Below are 22,878 nucleotides of genomic sequence, written 5' to 3'. Positions count from 1 at the left end.
CCCATACCCGACTTCCCTACGTCCCGTTTTCTATCTCTGGGAGGTCACTCTCCTGATAAGACGCCGCCGTTCCATGTGAAGCGCGAGAACAGAGACTGGCGAAGGATGACCGGGGGAGGGAGCGAAGCGGTGGAAGAGGGACCCGAGCACCCGCACTGGAGCTGCTTCACTCAAAATAGATGTTTTCGAACAATAGTTCGGTAACTCAAACATCGCATTTTGAGGTACAATCAGCTCCAGTGCGGGTTTAGCTGCATCACAAGTGGAGGAAGGATCCGCCGCCAGACTATACTGAAAGGGAAGGGTACTGTGAACCTCTAACCTGGCAGAGTGAGGATGGTCCGAGAGAGCAGCCTACCTGGACCAGTGTGTGGAGGATGGTCCGGTAGAGCTGAGACAGCCTTTGGGAGGGGCGAGGTCTGGTCCCATCGGGTGAGCGCAGACCTCCCCCGAAGCCACCATCCCCCCCCCCCCCCCAAAGTCCGACCCGTAGGGTCGCAGCGGAGGGTCCGGGAGGAGTAAGAGGGGCTCTGGAAGCGGCAAAGACTCCTTCTACCGGAGGGTAGGGAAAAGGGTCCCGCGTTGTTGCCGTGTAAGATGGGGGTGAGGTCCGGACCGATAGGGTGGCTGACGACCTCCCCTGACGCTGCCATCCCCCCCCCCAACTCCGACCCGTCAGGTCGAAGAGGGGGGTCCGGGAGGCGGAGGAGGCCCTGCCATGGAGGTGCAAGGGACCTCCTCCAGCGTGTGATCCAGATAGTGGGCTACAAAGGAGCGGTCCGAAGCCCACTGTCCATGCTCCCGTACCTGGTCCAAGGAGAAGTGGCGAAGGAAAGCCATGGTGGCCGACATGGCCCTCACTTCGTGCCCTTTGGTGCATGTCCTGGATCTGCCTCCTCTATCACCCCACAGAGGACCTTTGAGATGTGGATCCTGGAAAGGGGCTTGTGGATGTCTGGCCAGATGAACAGACGGGCATGTTGGGAACCAGAAGTCGACCCAACATACTGTTGCAAGGACTCCACAGGGCAGAGGGGGTGGTGGTGAAGTCCCTCCATCCACGCCTGGAGCACCATGGGGGCTAAGGAGTGTCCTTCCCTCTCATTCTTGGCCAAGAACTTGGGAGAAGGTGCTAGGGAGACCCGTTGCCCATCCCTGGAGAAGACCAGCCAGGAGGGGTGCCGGATAAGGGCGTGAAGTTGAGAAGCCCTTAAGCCAGAAGCCATGGCCACCAAAAACAGTGCCTTCCGCAAGCTCTGTTGAGGGGTAGGATTAGTAAAAGGAGGGCCCCAAAGGAGGGTCAGGACTTTGGACAGAGACCAAAAGATCCTTGGTCTCTTCACAGGAGGCCGCTGGTGGAAGTGATCCTTTTTCAGTAAATCCAGGACCCGTCCTCTGATGGTGATGTTAAACCCCAAAGACAAGGGGTCTGCCAGAGCAGCCACATAGGTGGTGACGGTCGGGGTAGCTCTGCGTCTGACATGGAACATAAAGGACAAGAAGTAATAAACAAGAGGTAAGGAAATATATGAAAAAGGGCGATTGCGGAGAAAAAGCTGGAAAGCCTTCCATGTCAACTCGTACTGGCGGAGGGTGGAATCCCTGGACCCCTTGATGACATCAGAGGAGACTGCAGGCGAGAGGGAGGTGGTCAAGCACACCTGCAGAAACTTCACGCGTGAAAGCTGGAGGATATTCCAAACTGACGGATGCCATGGCCCCGTACCGCCAGTCTGTTGAGAGGTAGAGGGGAAGGACACCAGAGCAGTAGACGTTGGCACCGGGGCTGGGCCTTCCAGAGAGGGGCGATGAGAAGAACTCAGCCCCTGAATGTCTCCAGCTTGCGCACCACCGCCGTCATCACCGTCATCGCTGGGGGAGGAAAAAGATAGACGAACCCCCATGTGCTCCAATCCACGAGAAAGGAGTCCGGCCCTCCCGTGGCCGTGACCACGCTCCTGGTGATGTACTGTGGGAGCTGATGGTTCTCCGATGATGCAAACAGGTCCACCTCGGGCAGACCAAACAACTCCACTAGATCCGTGAAAACGTCTGGGTCGAGCGACCATTCCACTGAGGAAGTATCGCTGCCCGGCACGTGCACGGCTGACAGCGTAAGATGGCGCGACGCTGCCAGGTTGAAGAGGGCCTCGGATGTCCTGAGGAGGGAGATTGACCGGGAGGAACCCATCTTCTTCACACACTGAACTGCCACTACGTTGTCCATGTAGAAGCAGACGTGGAGTTGTCGGAGGTCCACCTGTTGCTGAAGGAAAAGCAGAGGCACCGTCAACTCCCTCACATTGACATGCCTCTGCGCGTCGGCCTGCTCCCAGCGTCCCCGGCCCTGTCGACTGTCGGACGCCTGGAAGCCCCAACCGCTGTCCGAAGCATCTGTGTAGACTTGGAGCTGCAGCGCTGACAGCCTCCAAGGAACCGCAGTCTCCAGAAGGCCCGGAGATAACCACTGACGCAGCAGCTGAACTGCATTCCGTTGGGGACAGTAAGGCTTACAGTATGGCATACTTCCCCCGAATCGGGGGGGACCAGCATACCGCTCGGTGTACGGAAGCTTGCGGGACCTTGCGCTCCTCGGAGGTGAATGCTTGGCAACCATTGTTTATCAACAAACCGCAAAGATGGCCGCTGCTTCACCACTATATTTTTAGTATGGGGGATGCAAATGCTATTTTGACAGCTTATGCGACGTCACAGAACATCAAAAACAATGTGGTAAGTCTGTTATCCCTTGTAGAATGCTGGAATAAGGCAATATGACCAAAATATTAGTATTTATAGCAATAAAAGACGGTGTTATATGTGTCGCATTTCTTCCTACAGCCTCTGAGACAGAAGAGACAGCCTCTACTGCCATGGTAGCTGCTGCAGAGGCCCCTCCAGCACCTGTGGCTGCAAGAACAGCACATGTGGCTGACGGAACAGCACCCCCTGCCACCATGGAAACAGATAAAGGTATGTGTTTTAACTCATTTCTGGCCATGATACAACATAGTGCGTCATTGGTACACCACCTACATTTTCCTTTTCTCCAGCCTTTGTGTATTTTTAATCGGTAATTTGCTTAAGAGTGCACAGGGGAGTATTGTAAGGTGAATCCAAGGTATTTTCAGTAGTTTTTATGTGTTTTGAATAAATGTAACCTTAAGGGAGTGCTAGGGTACTTATGGGTGAACGTGTCATTGAAAGTTGTTCTACTTCTCTAGTGAGCTTATGTATACTTACTCTTTTCAATAGAGTATAAAGCCTGAAAGTTTACATATTTCCCATACACTGGATATGGTGAAGTTTATGTATGAGTATAGTATTAAAAATAAAACACTCCATTGAGGACAGTCTTTGTTGTTCTCAGTTATGCATTCCATGCTGCAGCTGCACTGCCAAAGCAGTTAGGAGTTAGGCACACATTGGTTCATAGCCAAAGTTAGGTTAGACTAGTGACCTTAATACTATTTGTTCTGTGCTGATTTAATATTAAAGTGTGGAACGCTCGTACAAATCAAGTGTTTCTTTTATCATTATGGTACAACACACATGAAAATCAGATTAAAGTTTACCCGTATTGTATTTCTAAATATGTGATAATAATACGTTTGTCCAGACGTATTCCTTTTACCTTTTACTGCCACATATGTGACCTTCCCCAACACCCCCTGAAATTGGTTTCAGCACCCCTTTGGGGTGCTAGCACCACAGGTTTAGTGCTTAAAAATGACTGTGTACATCTATTAGTGGGCTGCAGCGCTTAGAAACCAACTTTTGCATTGTGTACACCAGCCCTGACCTGTAAATTCCCTACTCACACATTTTATCTCCTCATCCATGATGCCCCACACATTACTTTACTCATATTCTGCCTGCCACCCACCCCACTAAAAAAAAAAAAAAAAATGTAAATATGTACTCATATTGAATGCTTCAATTTTGCTTCATTTTACTGATCTCATTTCTCAGATACAAGATCATCAAAGACAACTCAAAGTTGAGTGGGCGAGGCACTGATGACCAGTGGCCCTTCTTTGATGTAATGGATAGCTTCATGGCAGGAGACCCATCAGTTCAACCCCTTACACTGGAGTCTTCTCTTTAAGGTACATAAAAAAAAAATTGTTTGAGTTGAAGATCAGTAATTTTGAAGACAATTTCGTAGAAATAGATTACAAAAACCATACAAGAAGTTGAATGTCTTGCTTAATAATAAGGTAATATATAATAAATTGGAGGAACATTAAAGAGGTAGTGTTGTTGCACATAAATGAAAGACAAGTGATGATGAAGCCCTCTCAACAAATGTGATATGTGAAAGGATTTCATAAGTTTGTTTTCTTCACAAGTGTTATCCTTTGATTTCTTTTTCTCTTTACATGTCTGTCCACGAGTAGTACCGAGTCTTGTGTAAATTAAAATCAGACATCCTCATTTTTATCATGTACTGTATCCGTTCACTGGAGAGAGGGAAAAAAATTCCACAAGCTGCTTCTTCATGTGCTGTTTGTTGAGCCTTGCATTCATTATGGAAAGCACAGGGTAATTGCACATCTCACTGCTCTAGTTCATATATTTCTCTATCAAATTGCAACATCTAATTTAGTATAACCACTTTCTTTTCAATCCTTTTTTCCTGCAATATTTTTGTGAGTTAAACTTTAATGCATTTTTATTTCACAGTACCGGCAACATCAGCAGCTGCCAGTGGCTCCTCAGCTGCTACAGAAAGGCCACAGCCAAACACTGCCCCACACCCTCCACCACCTCCAGCATCCCCTGCCTCTCAGCAACCAACTGTCTCTTCTTCACCAGCTGCCAGCGGTGCTTCAGCTAAACACCCTTCACCATCTCCAGCTACTGGAAGCATGGCCACACCACTGGCAGTTACCTGTTCCTCTCCCCTTTCCTTTTCATGGTCGTCATTCCATTTGCCTCACTTTACACAATCACCCTCCTCTGCCTTTCAGCCACCTATTTCTCATATTTCACAGCACTCCTCCCCTGCTTCACTGTCTCCTTTTCTCCCACAGCCTCCCTCTCCTGCTTTACAGCCTCCCTCCCCTGCTTCACAGACACTCTCTCCTGCTTCACAATCACTCTCTCCTGCTTCACAGCCATTCTCTCCTGCTTCACAGCCTATCTCTCCTGCTTCACAGCCAACTTCTTCCTTCTTTCCAATCCCTTCAACCTCTCAACCACTATCTCCTGCTGGACAAGCACTTCCCCCAACCACTCAATCACCTTCCCCTTTTTCAACACCCTCTATGATGCCACCTCATTCATCCACTTGAGAGGGGAAGAGGAAGAAGTCTGAGGGAGCAACCTCCAGGGTGATTCCAGAAGAGCTGGAGAGGCTGAGGCAGGCTGCAAGAGAGCGGACTGACACACTACAGACCTTTACACAACAAATACTACAACAACAACAGCAACTACACCAAGAACAATTACACCTCCAAGCACGACAACACGAACAACAGGAAACACAAAGACAATTCATGTTACTTTTACAACAGATACTCAACAACCAATCAGAAATTCTTAAACACCTTAACAAGAAATTTTTTTCTTATTTTTGGGAGAAAGTTTTTTTTTTTTCTTTTTTGTGGCCTCTTGCAGCCTGTCAATCTCATTGTTCCTTCTATTCATTGTGTGTATTAGTATGTTGATTCCACTGTGATAAACTGGGCAGATAATTAAAACAGTATATTTTTAATGTTTTGTATTTTTATAAAGAAACATTTTTGTACAAGTTATCATTGTTTTGTACTTGTATTAATATATATTTATACTTTCATACATCTGTCTTACTATAATCCCACTGTACTCTGATTACTTCTGGGTGAAAAGTATCCTTAGTGGTCATGCGGGTTGAGGCGCCGCATTCTGCCACGGTGGTGATAGTTTGCGGGGCATTTATTTGAACCCCACTACTGTTCCATACATGATTTTAACAGAAATTTAAATATTTTACTAAATATTAACTTTAACCCTCTCAGCACGGCATGACTTGAGGCGGAACATGAGTATTTTAAGCTTGCTGGGACAAATGAAAGGGTATCTTAAGCTTACTGGTCTATGAAAAGAATGTACTTTAAGCTATTTGTCAGACAGGGGATATTTCAAGCTTGCCCTATACCTTAAACTATCAAACTGAAAATCCGCTCTTCTTTGTCCGTGCTGAACGGGTTAAATGAAAATATTTTACAATAAGGGTAAATGATTTAAACTTGTACTTTGACTTAACATGATTACAAATTATCTATTTACATGTGCATGGCCAAGCCAGTGGCTATCTCATCCCTTTTCTGAACTGCCGCAGCATGTGCTTGTCGTGCTGCAACATTATCACCTCCAACATCATGTCCATGTCATGGTTACTAACATCTCATTATTAGTAATATTTATGACTTTGTCAAGCTGAAAATTATTTCTTGAACTATGTTAGGTTAAGTCAGAGAGGTTGGTGTGGAGTCCATTTTGGAAATTATTTCCAAATGGCTAATATGAGTTTAGAAGTGCTAATAATAATAATATGTAAACACTCATAATATTAAAAACCACCAATAGTGTATCACCTGGAACTGCAATTTGTGTGGGCCCAGCCAATTTCTCTCTATGCATTGTAGGGGCAAGCAGTTGTTAATTACGGCAAGGCTTGGAAATAGTATTTAAGATCTACTATATCTGTTTCTTATGATGAAAAGGCCACATAGATTTCTTAGTTTATGCAATATATAGGATTGTTTATGCCCAAAACACGACCTCTGTTCTCCTTCAAAGTTGCCGTCTATCACTGCCTCACCCTTTCCACAAATCAATTAACCAAGTAATCCATGTCCTTCACTACTTATATACTTCAACAGTTTCCCTTTGCATACGAAAGTGTTTCTTGAAGTCTTCCCCGGAGTAATGAGGCACTATCGTCTCTGTATAGTCCTTGACCCTCACAGGACTTGGCGGCCTATCCTCTCCCTCTTCTCCTTGCCTTGGCAGCCTCTCTTCTCCCTCTTCCTCTTGCCTTAGCAATATTTCCTCCTCTCGTGCTAAGAGGAGCTCTGCAGCGTCCAACAGAGGGTCTTCTGCAAGCTCTTGAGCGAGGAGGAGGAGAGCAGCCTTGGATGGCCATCTTGTCAACAATACCCGTATGGCTATACGCGTTCCCTTGCGTTCCGTTGGGGGTTGCGGGGGGGCAGCGTGCTAACTTCCAACGGAATGCAGCCCTGGTGAAGGTGTGGTGGAACCGGGCTCAGACGGTGCAGGGCCGTCCGCGGAAACACCCTGTTGCCTTCCCACCAGAGCCTCCTGCACCACAGAGGCCCCAGTGGTGTCACCTGGGCTGCAAACGTCAAGGAGCCCATGAGCCTCGTCCACATGCGGTGGGTGAAGGTGGTGGACCAGGAGGCCCTCCTGACCCGCTGCAGGACCTTCCTCCGATTGTCCTCGGACAGGCAGATGGTAGAAGTCCGAGTATCCCACCACATGCCGAGCCACTGCAGAACTTGAATGGGCTCGAGACGAGACTTGGGGAAAATGAAGTGGAACCCGAGGGATTCGCTGATGGAGACGGTCCTGGTGGTTGCATCTTGGGCTTCCTCCCTCGACGAGCCAATCGTCCAGATACATTATGGTTCTGATGTTGACATCCGCCAGCATTGATGCCAGAGTCTTCGTGATCTTGGTGAAGATCCATGGCGCGATGTTCAACCCGAAGGGCAGGACTGTAAAACGCAGGACGCGGGAGCGGTCCTGCACTGCCAGGTAGGAACGGAAACGCAGTCCTATCAGCACATGCCTATAAGCATTGGCGAGGTCCAGGGAAGTTAGCCAAGAGTGCGGAAGAAAAGACTCCCTGACCTGCTTGAGCATTACCATCCTGAAGTGATGACACTCGATGTGGGTGTTGAGAGCCGAAAGGTCGACGACCAGCCGGGGGTCCTGCCTGTCCCGCCGAGGGACCAAGAAGGGACGTGACAGGAAGACAGGGCCGGAATACTACTCCAGTACCCCATGGAGGAGCATCTCCTGCAATATCGCCGAGAGCTCAGGTGAAGTTGAAGTGAAGGGAGGAGACATCCATAGACGCGGGGCATGGCCTTGAGCCCACTCCCAGGAGAGGCCCCAACGAACCACCCTGCCCGCCCACGTGCCGACTGGCCACTTGTCGGCCGCGATGGACAGGCGACCCAGCGTTGGGGAGTCACCGCCGCGACCCCCGGGGTGCTGTGGTGGTAGTCCAAAAGGGCTGGCCTGAAGCTCTGCGGAGCTCTCCTATCCCTTGAAGAGGACTGGACCTGGCGAGAAGCTGACGGGTAGGGGAGGAATCTGTTGGAGGTCCTCTGGAAGCACGACGGGCCTTGGTATCGAAGAGGGGCAGCCCGAGATGATGAAGCGCGCGCTCTCGCAGAACCTGCGCGGCCTGGTGGAGCTCCCCGGTAAACCACTGCAACCTGAGGGGACCGTGCGAGAGCATCCGCCACCGACTGCATAGACCCAAAGGAAGCTCCCAGCGGATCCCCCATGAGAAGGGCCGACTGCGCTGGAGATGGCAGAGGAGCCATGGCTTGCCTCCAGCAGGCTAAGTGGGCTGCGAGAGCTTGAGTGAAGGAAGCAGCCATCGCCGGAGCCCCTTGCCAGAGGGCAAAGCGCAGCAGAGGCAGGAGGTTAGCGCACAGGAGTGATGAGGACACCCGTGAGTTCAGATCCTGCCTCTGTGACAGAACCGTCAAAATCTTCTCCGCCGTCAGCAAGGCCTGAAAAGAGGAAAAGGCATCCAAAGCAAAAGCCTTGTCCTTTTTGGCCTGCCTCACCGTCTCCGACGAAGGGGTGGCCAAGGGCGGAGGAAAGGAGGGTGGAGAACATGCCGACAGCCGGACTCCCATTCGGGCGTCCAGAGAGTCCCCAACCGGAAGTAGTGGAGTCTTGGGCTTTGCAGACGATCTGGAAACAGGAGCACTTTGGGTCCGTGCCGCCGACTGATCCCACCAGTCTCTGGCCACCTTAAGAAACTGGTCTGCCTGGCCCGCCGTCCATGACATGCCCATTGAGCGCCGCGTTGACTCCTCACCCTCGGAGGAAAGGGAAGGAGGAGAGAGGCCCGCAAACAAAGAGAGGACCAAAAGGGAGCGCGAGAGCTCGTCCACGGTCGGTAACGGCAAGGTAGGAGAAGGCTGGGTCGCTTGAGAGAGGACAGAAATGCCAGGAAGGAAGAGGAGAGTGGCACGACGTCCCCCAGCACACCTCCTGGCCAAGCACTGGAACTGCCTCCCCCTGGGAGGCCTCATCTCGGCAGAGTAAGATGACCGACCCGGCGACCTGAGACACCTGCCAATCTGGAGGCACAGGAGCCCACGACTCTGGCAAAACCTCCAGCTCCAACTCCTCCTCCGAAGGGGGGGCGTCCGAGACAGGGGACGAATCCACCCCATACGGCTGAGACGCCGGACTAGAGAGGGGAAGTGGTGTAGCAGGGTGAGGGTCCGCCACTAGGGGAGGAGCCGTGGACTGGGCGCACGGCAGAGGAACAGCAGAGGAGAGATGGGCCAAAATCCCCGAGAGGAGCTCGTGAATGTTAGGAGGCAGAGGCTCCGAGGGGGACCCCAGGGGGAGCGGAAGGCGGCGGCACCACTGAAGACGGATCCCCAGACACGGGATCGGGAGGTACCGAAGATGGCCCCGGTACCGGCTCCTCCACGACCGACGAGGGGTGGGAGGAGAGGCCAGCAGAGGACGGGGTGGACGAGACCGCCGTCCGAGAGCCCCGGCCCATGAAAGCCAGGCGGAAAGCTTCGTCCTTCCAGACCGCATACTTCCCCTTCCTCTTGGCCGAACGCTGCACCGCCTCCCACGATCGGCGCAGCAAAGTGTACTAGAGGCAAAGCTTATCTACCTTGCCCCCAGATTGGAGGAATTTCACATTTTCCCGGCACTTCTCACACTTGTCAGTGTCAAACAAGAAGTCCTTTGAAACACAAGGACGATGGGGCACACACAAGTCATGGCCATCGCATGAAAACTCATATGCGCACCCTTTGCCATCAGAGGAAAACTGGCACTTGGAAGTAGGCATGATGAACTGAAAAGAAATCACACGTAAAACACTACCTTATCGCTCCTAACACGGGCGCAGGAGACGCACAACACTCGGCGGCACAAAAGACTGCAACGTACGTCAAACCACCATAAAAATGGCATCAAAACACTGCACACACACAGGGAGCCGAACAGCAAAGGCCATGAGCAAAACACTATGCCCCACACCGAACGAAAATGGCCACTAACGCACTCGAGAACCTTTGAAAACACCTGCCGGCTCCCCCACCATATGGTCACTATAAACACACATAATAAAAGCACCACACTGCACTAAAACACACGAAAAGGGCACAGCACAGAGTAATCCATCTATAAATCCAAGATTCTTGCCAAAAAGCAAGAGGAAAAGCAGAAAAGAAATGCCCAGGTAAAACACCGGCTCTAAGAACCGGCAATACAGGTGCAATCAAGTTTAAGTCTGGCTACCACGAGCGCTGAAACATGGAATGGCGTCTTCTTATCAGGAGAGTGACCTCCCAGAGATAGAAAACGGGACGTAGGGAGGTCGGGTATGGGGGGTTTGGTTCCTTTTGGTAGGGGTGACTGCACTATTGTGATTATAGGTAGGGGTAACTGCACTATTGTGCTGATTCTATTTTGAGGATAGTGTTTTCTTATGTGCGTGGGGCCTCATTTTTAATGAGATGTTTCAGCGATACCCTGAGGCGTAGTACTACACAGATAGTACATTGTGCACTCAGTTAGTACAGCTAAACCCGCACTGGAGCTGATTGTACCTCAAAATGGGAAGAAATAGATACAGACCAAACTGGGATTACAGGCTGGGTGATGAGAAAATTAAAGAGACCAATGAGGAGAAAGACTTAGGAGTAACCGTGCAAAACACTTTGTCACCGGAGAAACACATTAACAAGATTTTTTGGAAAACATATAACATGCTTCAAAATATTGGCCTTGCGTTCCACTACCTAGATGAAGGAATGATGAAGATATTATGTACCTTAATAAGACCCCAGTTAGAATATGCAGCTTGTGTCTGGTCACCGACATGAAGAAAAATGTGAAGAAGGTAGAAAGGGTACAGAGGCTGGCAACAAGGATGGTACCAGGACTCAGGGAGTTAGACTATGAGGAAAGACTGAGGAAGATGGAGCTGACCACATTAGAAGAGAGAAGAACAAGAGGAGACATGATAACTATGTATAAATTGGTGAACAAGATTGACATACTGGACAAAGAGTTGATAAAGGTGACCACAAGTAATCATCTCCGAGGACATGGAAAAAAGCTAATAAAAGACATCTGTCTAAATGACGTGAGAAAATACAGTTTCCCGCATCGTAGCATTGATAAGTGGAATAAACTGAGCAGTGATGTCGTTGATGCGGTGTGTGTCAATCAGATGAAAGAGAGATATGACAGGAATGGACAAGGAGACAGGACACAGAGAGCTTAGCTCAGGCCCTGTAATACACAAATAGGTACATACACACAGAAAATTTGAGAATTACAAGAAAAAGTAGATGTATGGAAGGCAATGGGGCCAGATGAAGTGTCACGATGGACACCAAGAGAATGTAGAGAATAACTGGTGGAACCGAAGAAGATACCAAGGGAATCGAAAAGAACTAATATAGTCCCAACATACAAAGGAGGAAAAAAGACCGACCCCCTAAATTCTAGACCAGTGTCACTAACTAGTGTTGTGGGAAAGATCTGCAAAATTGATATTAAAGGAAAATGGTTAGAATATCTGGAGGGAAATGAAATAATAACTCCTAATTTGGTTTCAGAAAAGGAAAATCATGTATAACAAATTTACTAAGCTTTTTTACAAGAGAAATAGATGAAGTGCAAGGGAAAGATGACACCGTATATTCAGATATTAAGAAGGCTTTCAACAGAGTACCACATAGAAGACTTATATGGAAAATAAACACATTGGAGGAATACAAAATAGAAGAGATTATAATGAAAAGAAGTGATGAGAAAGACCTGGGACTAATTACGCAAAACACCCTGACTCCAGAAAGACACATAAATGGATTATTTGTTTCAACATACAAGACACTAACTAACATCAGGATGGCATTCAACTATATAAATAAGAGTATGAAAAAGATCATAACCACTTTGATAAGACCTAGACTAGAATATGCAGCAATGGTATGGTCACCATACAGGCAAAAAGACATCAAGAAACTAGAAAGAATCCAAAAGACTGCTACAAAAATGGTGCCAGAGATAAAGGATCTTCCCTAGAAGAGATTGAAGGAAATGGAACTACCAACATTGAAGGATAGACAGGAAAGAGGAGATCTAATAACAATGTATAAGTTAGACAAGATCTTGTATCACCGAAGGAGGATGGATATAGACGAACAAGAAGACCTTCCAAGATTATGAAAAGTCAGTGTCTGAGGAACATTAAGAAGTTCAGTTTTCCACATAGGATGGTGGACATGTGGAATGGATTGAATGAATAGATTGTAGTAGCAGAAAGTGTGCACAAATTCAAGGAAAAGTTGGATAAATGTATATATGGAGACAGGTCACTATAAGAACTGCTTGAACCCTGTAATAACTAGGTAAATACACACACACACACACACAGAAAGGTGGAGGGTGGTGAAAAGGGTGACACTGTGATCATGGGGAGGGACAGGACATGGACCAGGTGAGGAAGGTCAAATGGTTGGAGCCTAAAGGCTTAGTTTTTGAGAGGTTTTAACCAATCAAAGGAAAACAGGATCCTTCACCTGATGTGGGGCTACCAAATGTTGTTACTGAGAAATTATATGGCCAGGAATGGCAAAAAAGTCAAATGCTGGTGACAGTGTAACTACAAGAAATGTGTATACTGATCATCTAGTTAAAAGGAACAGAACTCTATGGAATACCCTGCTATGAGGGTGAAGCACATTAATTTGTCCATCACCAAACAGTAGGTATCCAGTTGTAGCAAACTATTGTGAGTGTTGAGTAGTACATGAAAATATTTATAGCAGAAAGGTAATATTGCATTAAAATAAATAAACAAATAAAAATCCAATTTAATCAAAGTAGGAAGCACTGTAACCATAACCCAGGACTATACCTGATCTTTTGTCCTTCGGAGTAGCAACACCTTCACCAATAGACTCATTCGCTGTCTCCCCTGAGCACTGTTGTTGGCCACTTGGTGTTTCCAGCACTTGAAAGTAAACATAATTAAACAATAAACATTTCCTGAGCACAGAAAAAGGAAATTATGAATACTTTGATAATTTATGAAAAACATTTTGTGCCCAAGAAACAATTACAGCTACCACAAGCTAAACTAATCCACAAATCATGTCCTCTGCATTCAATTCCCAAGAAGCATCATAGCAATACCTCGAAATTTATCTTTATTTATGTATGGCATGCCCACTGTTGTATTTGTTCAGACATTGCAATTTTTGTCTTTTCTTTTATGTAAGAGAAGAAAACTAGCGAAGGACAGCAAAACTTATCAAACAAAATAGGCCAACTGAGATGTGAGTCCTGGTACAGGGTCAATGGAGTTAGCCAAAAGAATTGGAGGTCTTTAACCATCTCTCTTAAATGAATTCAAGTCATAGGTAGATGGAAATACAGAAGCAGGCAAGGAGTTCCAGAGTTTACCAGAGAGAGATGAATGATTAAGAGCACTAGCTAACTCAGACATTAGAGAGGTGGACAGAATATAGTTGAAAGAAAGAAGAAAGTCTTGTGCAGCAAGGGGCATAGGTAAAGGGAAGGCATGCAGCTGGAAGATTAGAGAAAGAAGAAAGTCTTGTGCAGCAAGGGGCATAGGTAGAGTCAGTTCTTAAGATGATTTCTACAATAGCAGATGTTTGGTAAAGCCTTTTAACTCCTTCAGCACAGGGATGTACACATGTACGTTTTTTCTCACTCCGTACACAGTACAGGGACATATACACGTACGTCCTCTTCCATTGCAATCTTTATGGCTGAAGTAACAACACATTTTAGAGTGCTGGATGACTAGTTTATGGTCTGTGGATACTGTATTGTGCTCTGGGGATTTCTCAAGCTCCGCCCACAATCCTGGGACCCAATGGCATGCTGAGTTGTCAATGACGTCGGGCGACGTCACACGCTACTTGCCAGAGTTTGCCTGCCCACGTGAAGCTTTTTGCCATTTTTTTGACATTGAAATTATAGATAAGCTTTGTGATTGGATGAACAAGAGTGCTGCTGAGTATTTTACTGTGACAAAAAAAACGTAAGGTGAATGGACTGTTATGGAGGCCTGTGAATAGTAATGACATGTATGTGTTTGTGAGTTTGTTGATGGTTATGGGGGTAAATAAAATGCCCCGTATGCACATGTTCTGGGCAAAAGACTTCATGGTGGGTGGCCCTAAGATTTTTTTGCAAGGGGGAAATGACTCGTTCAAGATTTCTGTACCTTCTCAAGTTCCTAAGGTTTGCCAGCCCTGACGAGGTGAAGAAGAATAGCCCCAAATCCAGAGTAGAGCCTTTCCTCAACCTGCTGCGGCAACAAAGCCAGACTTTGCTCATACCAGGTAAAGACGTTGCTGTAGACGAAGCATTGCTGCTGTGGAAGGGCAGACTTGGATTCAAGCAATTTATCAAGACAAAATGTTCACGTTTTGGGATCAAGGTGTTCGTTCTGTGCCCCTCAGCTACAAATTGGATTGGCTACTCATGGAATTTTGAAGTTTATTATGGGAAGGACTTTTGTTTCTCCCTACCTGAGTGCTTCCATGGACTTATCCATGTCAGAACAAGTGGTAGTGCACCTTTTGTGTGACCTGCTGGACAAGGGGCGACATGTTGTGACAAACAACTGGTACACAATTTTGCGGTTTGGTAGGTACCTGCTCACCAGGGACACCTTACTCACTGGAGTTGCGCGTGCCGACAGAGGACCATCCAAGATGCTCAAGAATGGACGTATATGTACATTGTTGTTTATTATGTTGTAATGTTCATTATGTTTATCATGTTTAGTATGTTTATCATGGAGAAAACATCCATATTAACATGTTTTCTGTATTCATACACAGACTATATGAAAGAAAACGACAATGGGAGCAAGTTATGTAAATGTGTTTGTGGGGCAAACATACATAGTGGGGGAGGGCGGAGGCGGGCGGGGGCGCGAGCTGTATGCTGCCACGGAAGGAGTTTTTCCGGGCTGTGCTGAAGGGGTTAAAAGTCTAGAAATGAAAGTCAAATTTGTCCATATTATTTGATAATAGCCTCAAGACACAGTGTTAATTTTGCCTTCTCTCACATCATGTCTACTATTTACTTCATTCTCCTTACATTTCTGGAAAAATTGTAAAGATAAGCAGCAGTGACAGTGTGATCCTGCTTCGTGATTTCCTCAGGAAGCAGGAGAGGCACATAGACAAGTGGAAAAAGCATGCTAGCAAAGAAGAAATGAAACCTTGGCCAGGCTTATATGAATCCCTACACCAAGCTGCAAGTGCCACCTGTCTATCATATGGATCCTGCCTGCCAGTGTGGTAACTTTGAAACAATAAGGATGGAGGCTATTCAGTGCATCTTTGATGAATACTGGAATCTAGATGACTACAAGCAAAACTCTTACAGCTTTGCTGGCGTCTACATTTGTCTATGGCAGTCCATTAAAACAGCCTTTCCTCACCATAACTACTTGTATCAAGTTCTTTATATAAAATATTTTCCAAAAATAGCTAAATGACGTGAATTAATGAGCCAAAAGTTTCTTATTGCATTTCAACCATGCAAAGATTTCAAACAGATTTTCTCAAAATATATTTCTGAGTTCACCTCTTATTTTCTCAATACCTGTTTTGTATTTAATTAATTCATTTATTCAATAATCTATTTTCAATGTAATCTCCAAGAGAGCAAAGATGCAATATGCATAAAAATCCAGAACAATTTTCATTTTAAAGTATTCCAAATAAGAATTTTCATCCCTACAACCAAACTAGAGACAGAAATAATAAATCAACTTACAGTGTATTCATCAAAAGGTGCAGCCCTTAAGAATCGCACCAAAGAGTAGAGATCCAAGTCTTTGTTCTGAAAAAAAAAAAAAAGTTTAATCAATCAGTACTTGTTGGTTTTCTATGACTCCCTAAAAAAGCTATGTTCACTCTTTACATTTCAAGGAGATGGCTAATGTATTTTACTTAAAATAGAATGTACCTTATTGACTGTACCCTCTCTAACCATTTTTTAAAATCTTATATTATTACTGTTTTCTTTTTACCTATTCTGTGGATGTTCTCCTCCCATAATCAATGCACAGCACTTAAGAATCCTTATTTTTACCCTCAGAAGGCTTATGAATTAGATGGGATCCCTCTTATTGCTCTCAAACACTGTGCTTCTGTGCTTGCACCTTGCCTGGCCAAACTCTTTCAACTATGTCTATCAACCTTTACCTTTCATTCATGCTGGATGTTTGCCTACATTCAGCCTGTTCCTAAAAAAGGTGATCGTTCTTATAGTAATGGTAGTTAAGACTTGTTGTGTTCGAATACTATTGTTCATATGTGCTTCATTATTCCGGGTTCATATTCGTAAGGCACATGGTTGAGCAAGATAGCTCGGCAAGGAGTCAAGCTTCAGCCGCCTGTCTGGAAGCCACTGAAGTACAAGCATCTGACTCTTCATCATGTTTCCTTCTCCCACTGACCAAGTTATAACAGTGGCGACGAGGATGCCTGTTACCCTGCACGATGCCGCTGTTCGGCCACATTGGGGAATTTGACGAGTTTGACAAATCTGCGTGGGAAGAGTGGTGCGACAGGCTGGAGCAGTATTTCCTCACTAACAAGGTCGAGGACGATGCAGTGAAAAGGGCGGTATTCCTGTCTTCGGTTAGGGCGGCCACATACAGTACACTGTCGTCCCTCTGTAGCCCTAAGAAGCCGAAGGAGTTACCATTCGCTGAGCTGTTGAAGCTGCTACAAGGACACTACGCACCCAAGCCTTCTACAGTGGTAGCGCGCTTCAGATTCAACTCGTGCAAGAAGGCGGGTAGTGAGTCTATTCAAGAGTATGTTGCTAGGCTACGTAAACTGTCGGCTGTGTGTGAGTTTGGAGAAATGCTGCCAGAAATTATTCAAGACAGACTAGTGTGTGGCATTGACAGTGAAATTATTCAAGGGAAACTACTCGCTGAAACAAACTTGTCGCTGGATAAGGCTGCTGGAATGGCTGTGGCTAAGGAAACTGCGGAGATCAATACCAAGGAATTAAAAGTCGTTACAGCCCATGCTGGGGCTTCAGTCGGACGTGCGTCGTGTAGTGGAGCCAAACGGAGCTTTGTCTCGCACTTTGTCTCGTGCTTCTGGGTGAAGATTTAAGGACGGTGGAGTGACTTCACGTAGCTCCCTGAAGTGTTTCCGTTGTTTAAGTGCCAGACACGACAGCCGTAACTGTCCCATGAAAAACAAGGTTTGTTTTGAGTGTAAAAAGGTGGGGCATACAAGGGCAGCGCACAAGGCTGGTACGCCGAAGCTTCAACTGTATCTCAATGTCGAGATGCTTCGCCTGGACTTCAGTGCGCCTGGGGAGTGGATGGGGATGTGAATGACGCACCTCTGGATAGTGATGTGTATAGCTTGTATTACGTTCATCCCACTAAACAAGATAGAACCCAGTATGAACCCCCGGTACATGTGAACGTGCAACTCAACGGACGCCAGGCTAGGATGGAATTAGACACTGGTGCCTCTGCTTCAGTCATGGGAGAAGAAATGTTCCGGAGCGTGTTCAGAGATACCGTGCCTCTACGAGCTTCAACGTGATGCTTCAAAACTTACACTGGAGAGGAAATTGTTGTTTTGGGAGTTGCTGAGGTGGATGTTGCTGTGGAAGGAGTGCTTACCAAGAAGCTGCCTCTTGTGATCGTTCAAGGCAGTGGTCCAGGGTTGATTGGCCGAGATTGGATATATCGCATCAAAGTACCGTGGTCGGAGTTGTTGGTCGATGAACAGGTACGTTGGCTTTATGCAGAGAACTTATATATAAGGATGTCTTTAAGGAGGAGCTTGGTTGTTATAATGGTGGTAAAGCTACCCTCTGTAATGAAGAGTCAGATGCTTGTACTTCAGTGGCTTCCAGACAGGCGGCTGAAGCTTAACTCCATGCCGAGCTACCTAGCTCAACTATGTGCGTTACGAATATGAACCCGGAATAATGAAGCACATATGAACAATAGTATCCGAACACAACAAGTCTTAACTACCGTTATTATATCGTCAGTGACGATGATCATACTTCATAGGATCACTTCTATAGTATGATTGCCAAGTTCCCTGACCAAAACTTGGTGTAACTGACCAAGTTATAACAGTTCTAATCCCTCAAACTACCACCATGTACCTTTAATTTCTTACTCGTCTAAAATTTTTTTAATCTATCCTCAACAAGATTATCAAACATCTGTCACTTCACAATCTTCACTCTGATTGCCAGTATGGCTTCCGTCAAGACTGTTCTACTGGTGATCTTCTGGCTTTCATTACTGAATCATGGTCATCCTCTTTAAGAGATTTTGGTGAAACTTTTGCTGTTGCACTAAACATATCAAAAGCTTTTGATAGTGTCTGGCACAAAGCTTTGATTTCAAAATTGCCCTCCTACAGTTTCTACCCTTCTCTCTGCAACTTCAACTCAAGTTTCCTTTCTGACCGTTCCATTGCAGCCATGGTAGACAGCCACCATTCTTCTCCTAAATCTATTAACAGTGGTATTCCTCAGGGTTCTGTCCTGTCACCCACTCTCTTTCTATTGTTCATTAATGATCTTAACCAAACTTCTTGCCCTATCCACTGATTATACCACCCTACATTTTTCCACGTCTTTTCAGATGGCCAACCCTTCAGGACGTCAACAGATCACACAGGGATGCCACAGAATGCCTGACTTCTGATCTTTCTAAGATTTCTGATTGGGATATAGAAAAATTAGTAGTGTTCAATGCCTCAAACACTCAATTCCTCTATCTATCAACTTGACAACCTTCCAAACAACTATCCCCTTTTCTTCAGTGACACCCAGCTGTTCCTATCTTCTACAATGGATATCCTCGGTCTGTCCTTTACTCATAATCTTAAATAGAAACTTACTGCCTGAATATTGCATCTCTTGCTATCCTTTATTGCTATTTTCAGCTGACTGCTCTACTGTTCTTGCTAACTGCATGCCTTCCCTCCTCCTGCAGCCTCACCGCATAAGACTTTTTTCTTCCTTTCACCCCTATTCAGTTAAAGTCTTTAATACAAGAGTTAATTTTTTATATAAAATGTATGTTTCTTCTATAAACAAAAATATAGTTATTGCTTTTTCCTGAAGGTTGTGTAAGATCTTATAGATTATTTTTCTATCTATTTATTTTTTTAACTTACCTGAATAGGAGTACCAGTCAGTCCCCACCGTCTACCTCCACGGAGCATACACACTGCTTGGGATGTCTTACTCCTGTGGTTACGGATAATATGAGCCTCGTCCAGGATAATGCGATTCCACCCAACTTGAAAGAGTGTTCCTTGATTCTTGGCTCTAACCTTGCCAACAGAAATGTATAAAAATGAGACCTGAGATTTGACCACAGAAAATACCAAATATAAAATTTTCAAACAAAGATCATAATTGAATCATAGAAAACTAAATTAGCAGTGTCCTGAGTGCATGATTGATTCCAGTAAGATTAAAGAGAGAGAGAGAGAGAGAGAGAGAGAGAGAGAGAGAGAGAGAGAGAGAGAGAGAGAGAGAGAGAGAGAGAGAGAGAGAGAGAGAGAGAGAGAGAGAGAGAGAGAGAGAGAGAGAGAGAGAGAGAGAGAGAGAGAGAGAGAGAATCAACCTTCAACCTTCCTCTCATAAAATTCTTCCGTCTATATATATCATCTCTTGCCTCTCACTACTCACATTTACAAAGTGCAAAACAACAGTTCCTCGACAGTCTTATTAGGAAATTTAAGCTTCTCTTAAGTAGTACCAATGCACTCTACATTGAAATAATCACCATTGTCATCAAAACATTGAGTCTAACACTTTACCAGAGCTGGAGCAACTCTGAAGAATGTTGTTGAGAACAGAACACATCCTTTTTAGTTTTGGTAACAATTGTTTGTTAAAGTGAAAACTTCTTATAATTACCCTATATATAAAAACACACCCAGCACAACACAGTAAAACAAACCTATATCTATTTCAAGATAATTCCATATATTTTACTCCCCTTTACCAAAGGAATGGACTCATTTAACAAAGAGTTAAACTCTATGCTGATGGTGCACATACTGTGAATATACACAAAGTCACTACTTGTAGCATATTTGCTACAAGTGACTCAGAGCTTAGAGGTGAGGGTAGGCAACCTATGTTATGACATGGTTAAATATATATGAGGACCTCTGCAACCTAAGGGAGAAAGTGACAGATCTTCCCCAATCATTATCATTACAGAAAACATGAGTCTAAGTATGCTGCCACCTGTTGACATGGAGATATTCCCCTTCAAACACTGGAACTGGGGTTGAAATCTACACTGGAGACTCAATACTCAAACATCTTAATAGTAAAACTTTTCATTATTATATCTTAGAGTAATATAGCTCAAGAAAACGTAAAAAAATTCCAAGAACTTTTGCTGAATTGTGCTGAGACAGTATAGTAAAGGCCAAGGTTGTCAGAAATAAAAACATTGCTCTATCTATACATGAGAGAACAAACCCCCAAATAGTACCAGAACATCCCATTTCTTAAAAATCACACTTTTTTTTTTTTTTTTTTTTTTGTACAGAATCATACCAAAACTGTTCATGTAAAAATTAACACTTTTGTCATCTGAAAATGTCTATTTTAATCTTTTCAGTATCTAACTCACCTTACAACTTCTACTACAAAAACAATGTTAGTAATTAAATAGAAATACCAGTGTTGAAATTTAGAAGTGGAACCATACTTTTTCCTACAATTACAACTACACTTGGCCTTCTATTTAACAGACCCCAATTTAACTGATTTTCAATTCAAAGGACCACAAAATCTTAACGGCCATTCAATTCTGTCTGTTGGTTGGCAGATTTGTCTAGTGTGACACTGGCTTTAGAAATAAATTAGAAAATAATATTATGTTTACTACTACATATATCATAAAATCACTAAAGAAAAATTTTTTTCCAAGCTTGAAGGGAGGCAGATATAGAGGCTGATGTAATATGTCTAACATAGTGCAAGCAATGTGTGACATGGTGCAATCTCCATGTTAACACTATTTCTGCCACCCATGCCTCAGTCCCCACTTGTCTCTTGAGGGATGTATGTACATACTACATTGTCTACTGCTGCTCTGATTCTGGTGTTTGTTTTGTCAAGATTCCTCCCAAACAAGAAAAAATTATGAACATGTGAATCTGTTATTCCAATTGTTTAATTTATTAGATCACTGTATAGTACTTATGTACAGTACTTAGTTAGTTTACAAAACTACCGCATTTGATGGCTCATAAGATGCACCCTTCCTCTACAAAAGTCTCAGGAAATGGGCTTGCATCCTATGAGGCCAAGGTTCAGTACTAAGGCAGTGGTTGATGGTCAATCTATGGCAACAAAGAATATAAAATCAAACCCAAGACATCTTCTAACATGTAGTACCAGTAAACCACCACAAAACAATTCTTTCTTTCAAAGTAACAATATATAATAGGTCATACTTACCAGTAATTCACATAGAATGACACCAGTCAGGAAGAATTTGCATACGTGTCACATAAACCAAAACAAAACAAGCAATCAGCAATTTTGATCTTAATATGGGCAAGACTCACTGCATTCTTTACAGTGTTACTACTTGAAGTAAGACATTTTCACACAACTAAAATTGCACTTATTAATATTCTTACCTTACGTACATGAAAAAATATAAATAAAAATACTAGGCCTGTAGTTTCTCACAGTCAGAGCTGACACCATATACCAGGTATGTATATGTTTACATCTCACAACAAGATTGGTAAATAGGCTGCTAGCAAATATTAGAGTTTTTAAATGCAAAATACTGGGATCTAATAATGATCTAAATGCATGTGAGTCTTCAAATGCCAGGTGAAATCCTTTAATTCATATTCATAGCTTAAATCTGCTCATTTACCTTTTTTTTTCCATTTAAATGTCTGCCAAAACTGGGTGCATCTTATGAGCCCATGTGTCTTATGAGTCATCAAATACGATAATTTTTTTTTTTATACCAGTGTTTATCACATGTACCAAGTTTGATGGCATAAAGGACACACCTTTTTCAAAAAATTTTGGCTCTAAAAATTGTCCTGCGTCTAATATGTGAAGCTGAGAATTCCTGTAGGCTTATCTTCTCCCTGACACTCACTAATCTATATTACAATCAGTACCTCTATCTATACTAACTGCATGCATCATTATTTTATTGCTGGTATTGTAATTATTACCAGTATTATTACTTTAAAAATTAATTTTAGAAAAAATTTAAAGCAATCTAACCTATAAGGCTGTGATGTATGTCTATAAACATCAGATTATTGGTTGGAACCCTGACTCAATGCCATCTGACGGTGATGAGTAACAACAAGTTTATATCATAAGTTGATAAGGAAAGAAAAGAACAAAATACATAAAAGTTGCTTGTGAAGAAAAAGGGAAAAAATAAATAAGCCTGCAACAACAAAAGAGAAAACAACATGAGGGGGGCTCCTGGAAAGGCTATCCCCCGACTCAACATCCGATCCGATCTGATCATAACAAAACACATCAATGATTCAACACCCCACTCTGTTACAGCAG

The 22,878-nt window shown here is 44.5% G+C and overlaps 1 protein-coding gene and 1 pseudogene across 3 annotated transcripts in view; one reads left to right on the top strand and one right to left on the bottom strand.

The window, feature by feature from the left end:
* The window catches only part of LOC123517489 (transcription termination factor 2-like), a 239,429-nt gene that overhangs the window by 122,232 nt on the left and 94,319 nt on the right, over nt 1-22,878 (bottom strand). For 2 of the 3 annotated variants that reach the window (XM_045277595.1, XM_045277596.1), the window contains exons 14-16: nt 19,467-19,625; nt 16,063-16,128; nt 13,157-13,252 (exon numbers count right to left, since the gene is read on the bottom strand). In XM_045277595.1, the coding sequence (XP_045133530.1) occupies nt 13,157-13,252; nt 16,063-16,128; nt 19,467-19,625 (321 nt within the window). Of the gene's footprint in view, nt 1-46; nt 1,257-13,156; nt 13,253-16,062; nt 16,129-19,466; nt 19,626-22,878 lie in introns of those variants that run through there. The other variant, XM_045277597.1, reaches the window with a different exon arrangement.
* Nucleotides 18,327-18,404, top strand: LOC123517825 (annotated as a pseudogene).

The sequence above is a fragment of the Portunus trituberculatus genome, chromosome 42, assembly GCF_017591435.1.
Source record: "Portunus trituberculatus isolate SZX2019 chromosome 42, ASM1759143v1, whole genome shotgun sequence".
Taxonomy (NCBI): Eukaryota; Metazoa; Arthropoda; class Malacostraca; order Decapoda; family Portunidae; genus Portunus; species Portunus trituberculatus.
Note: the sequence above shows the minus strand (reverse complement) of the source record. Positions and strands in the feature narration are given on the sequence as shown.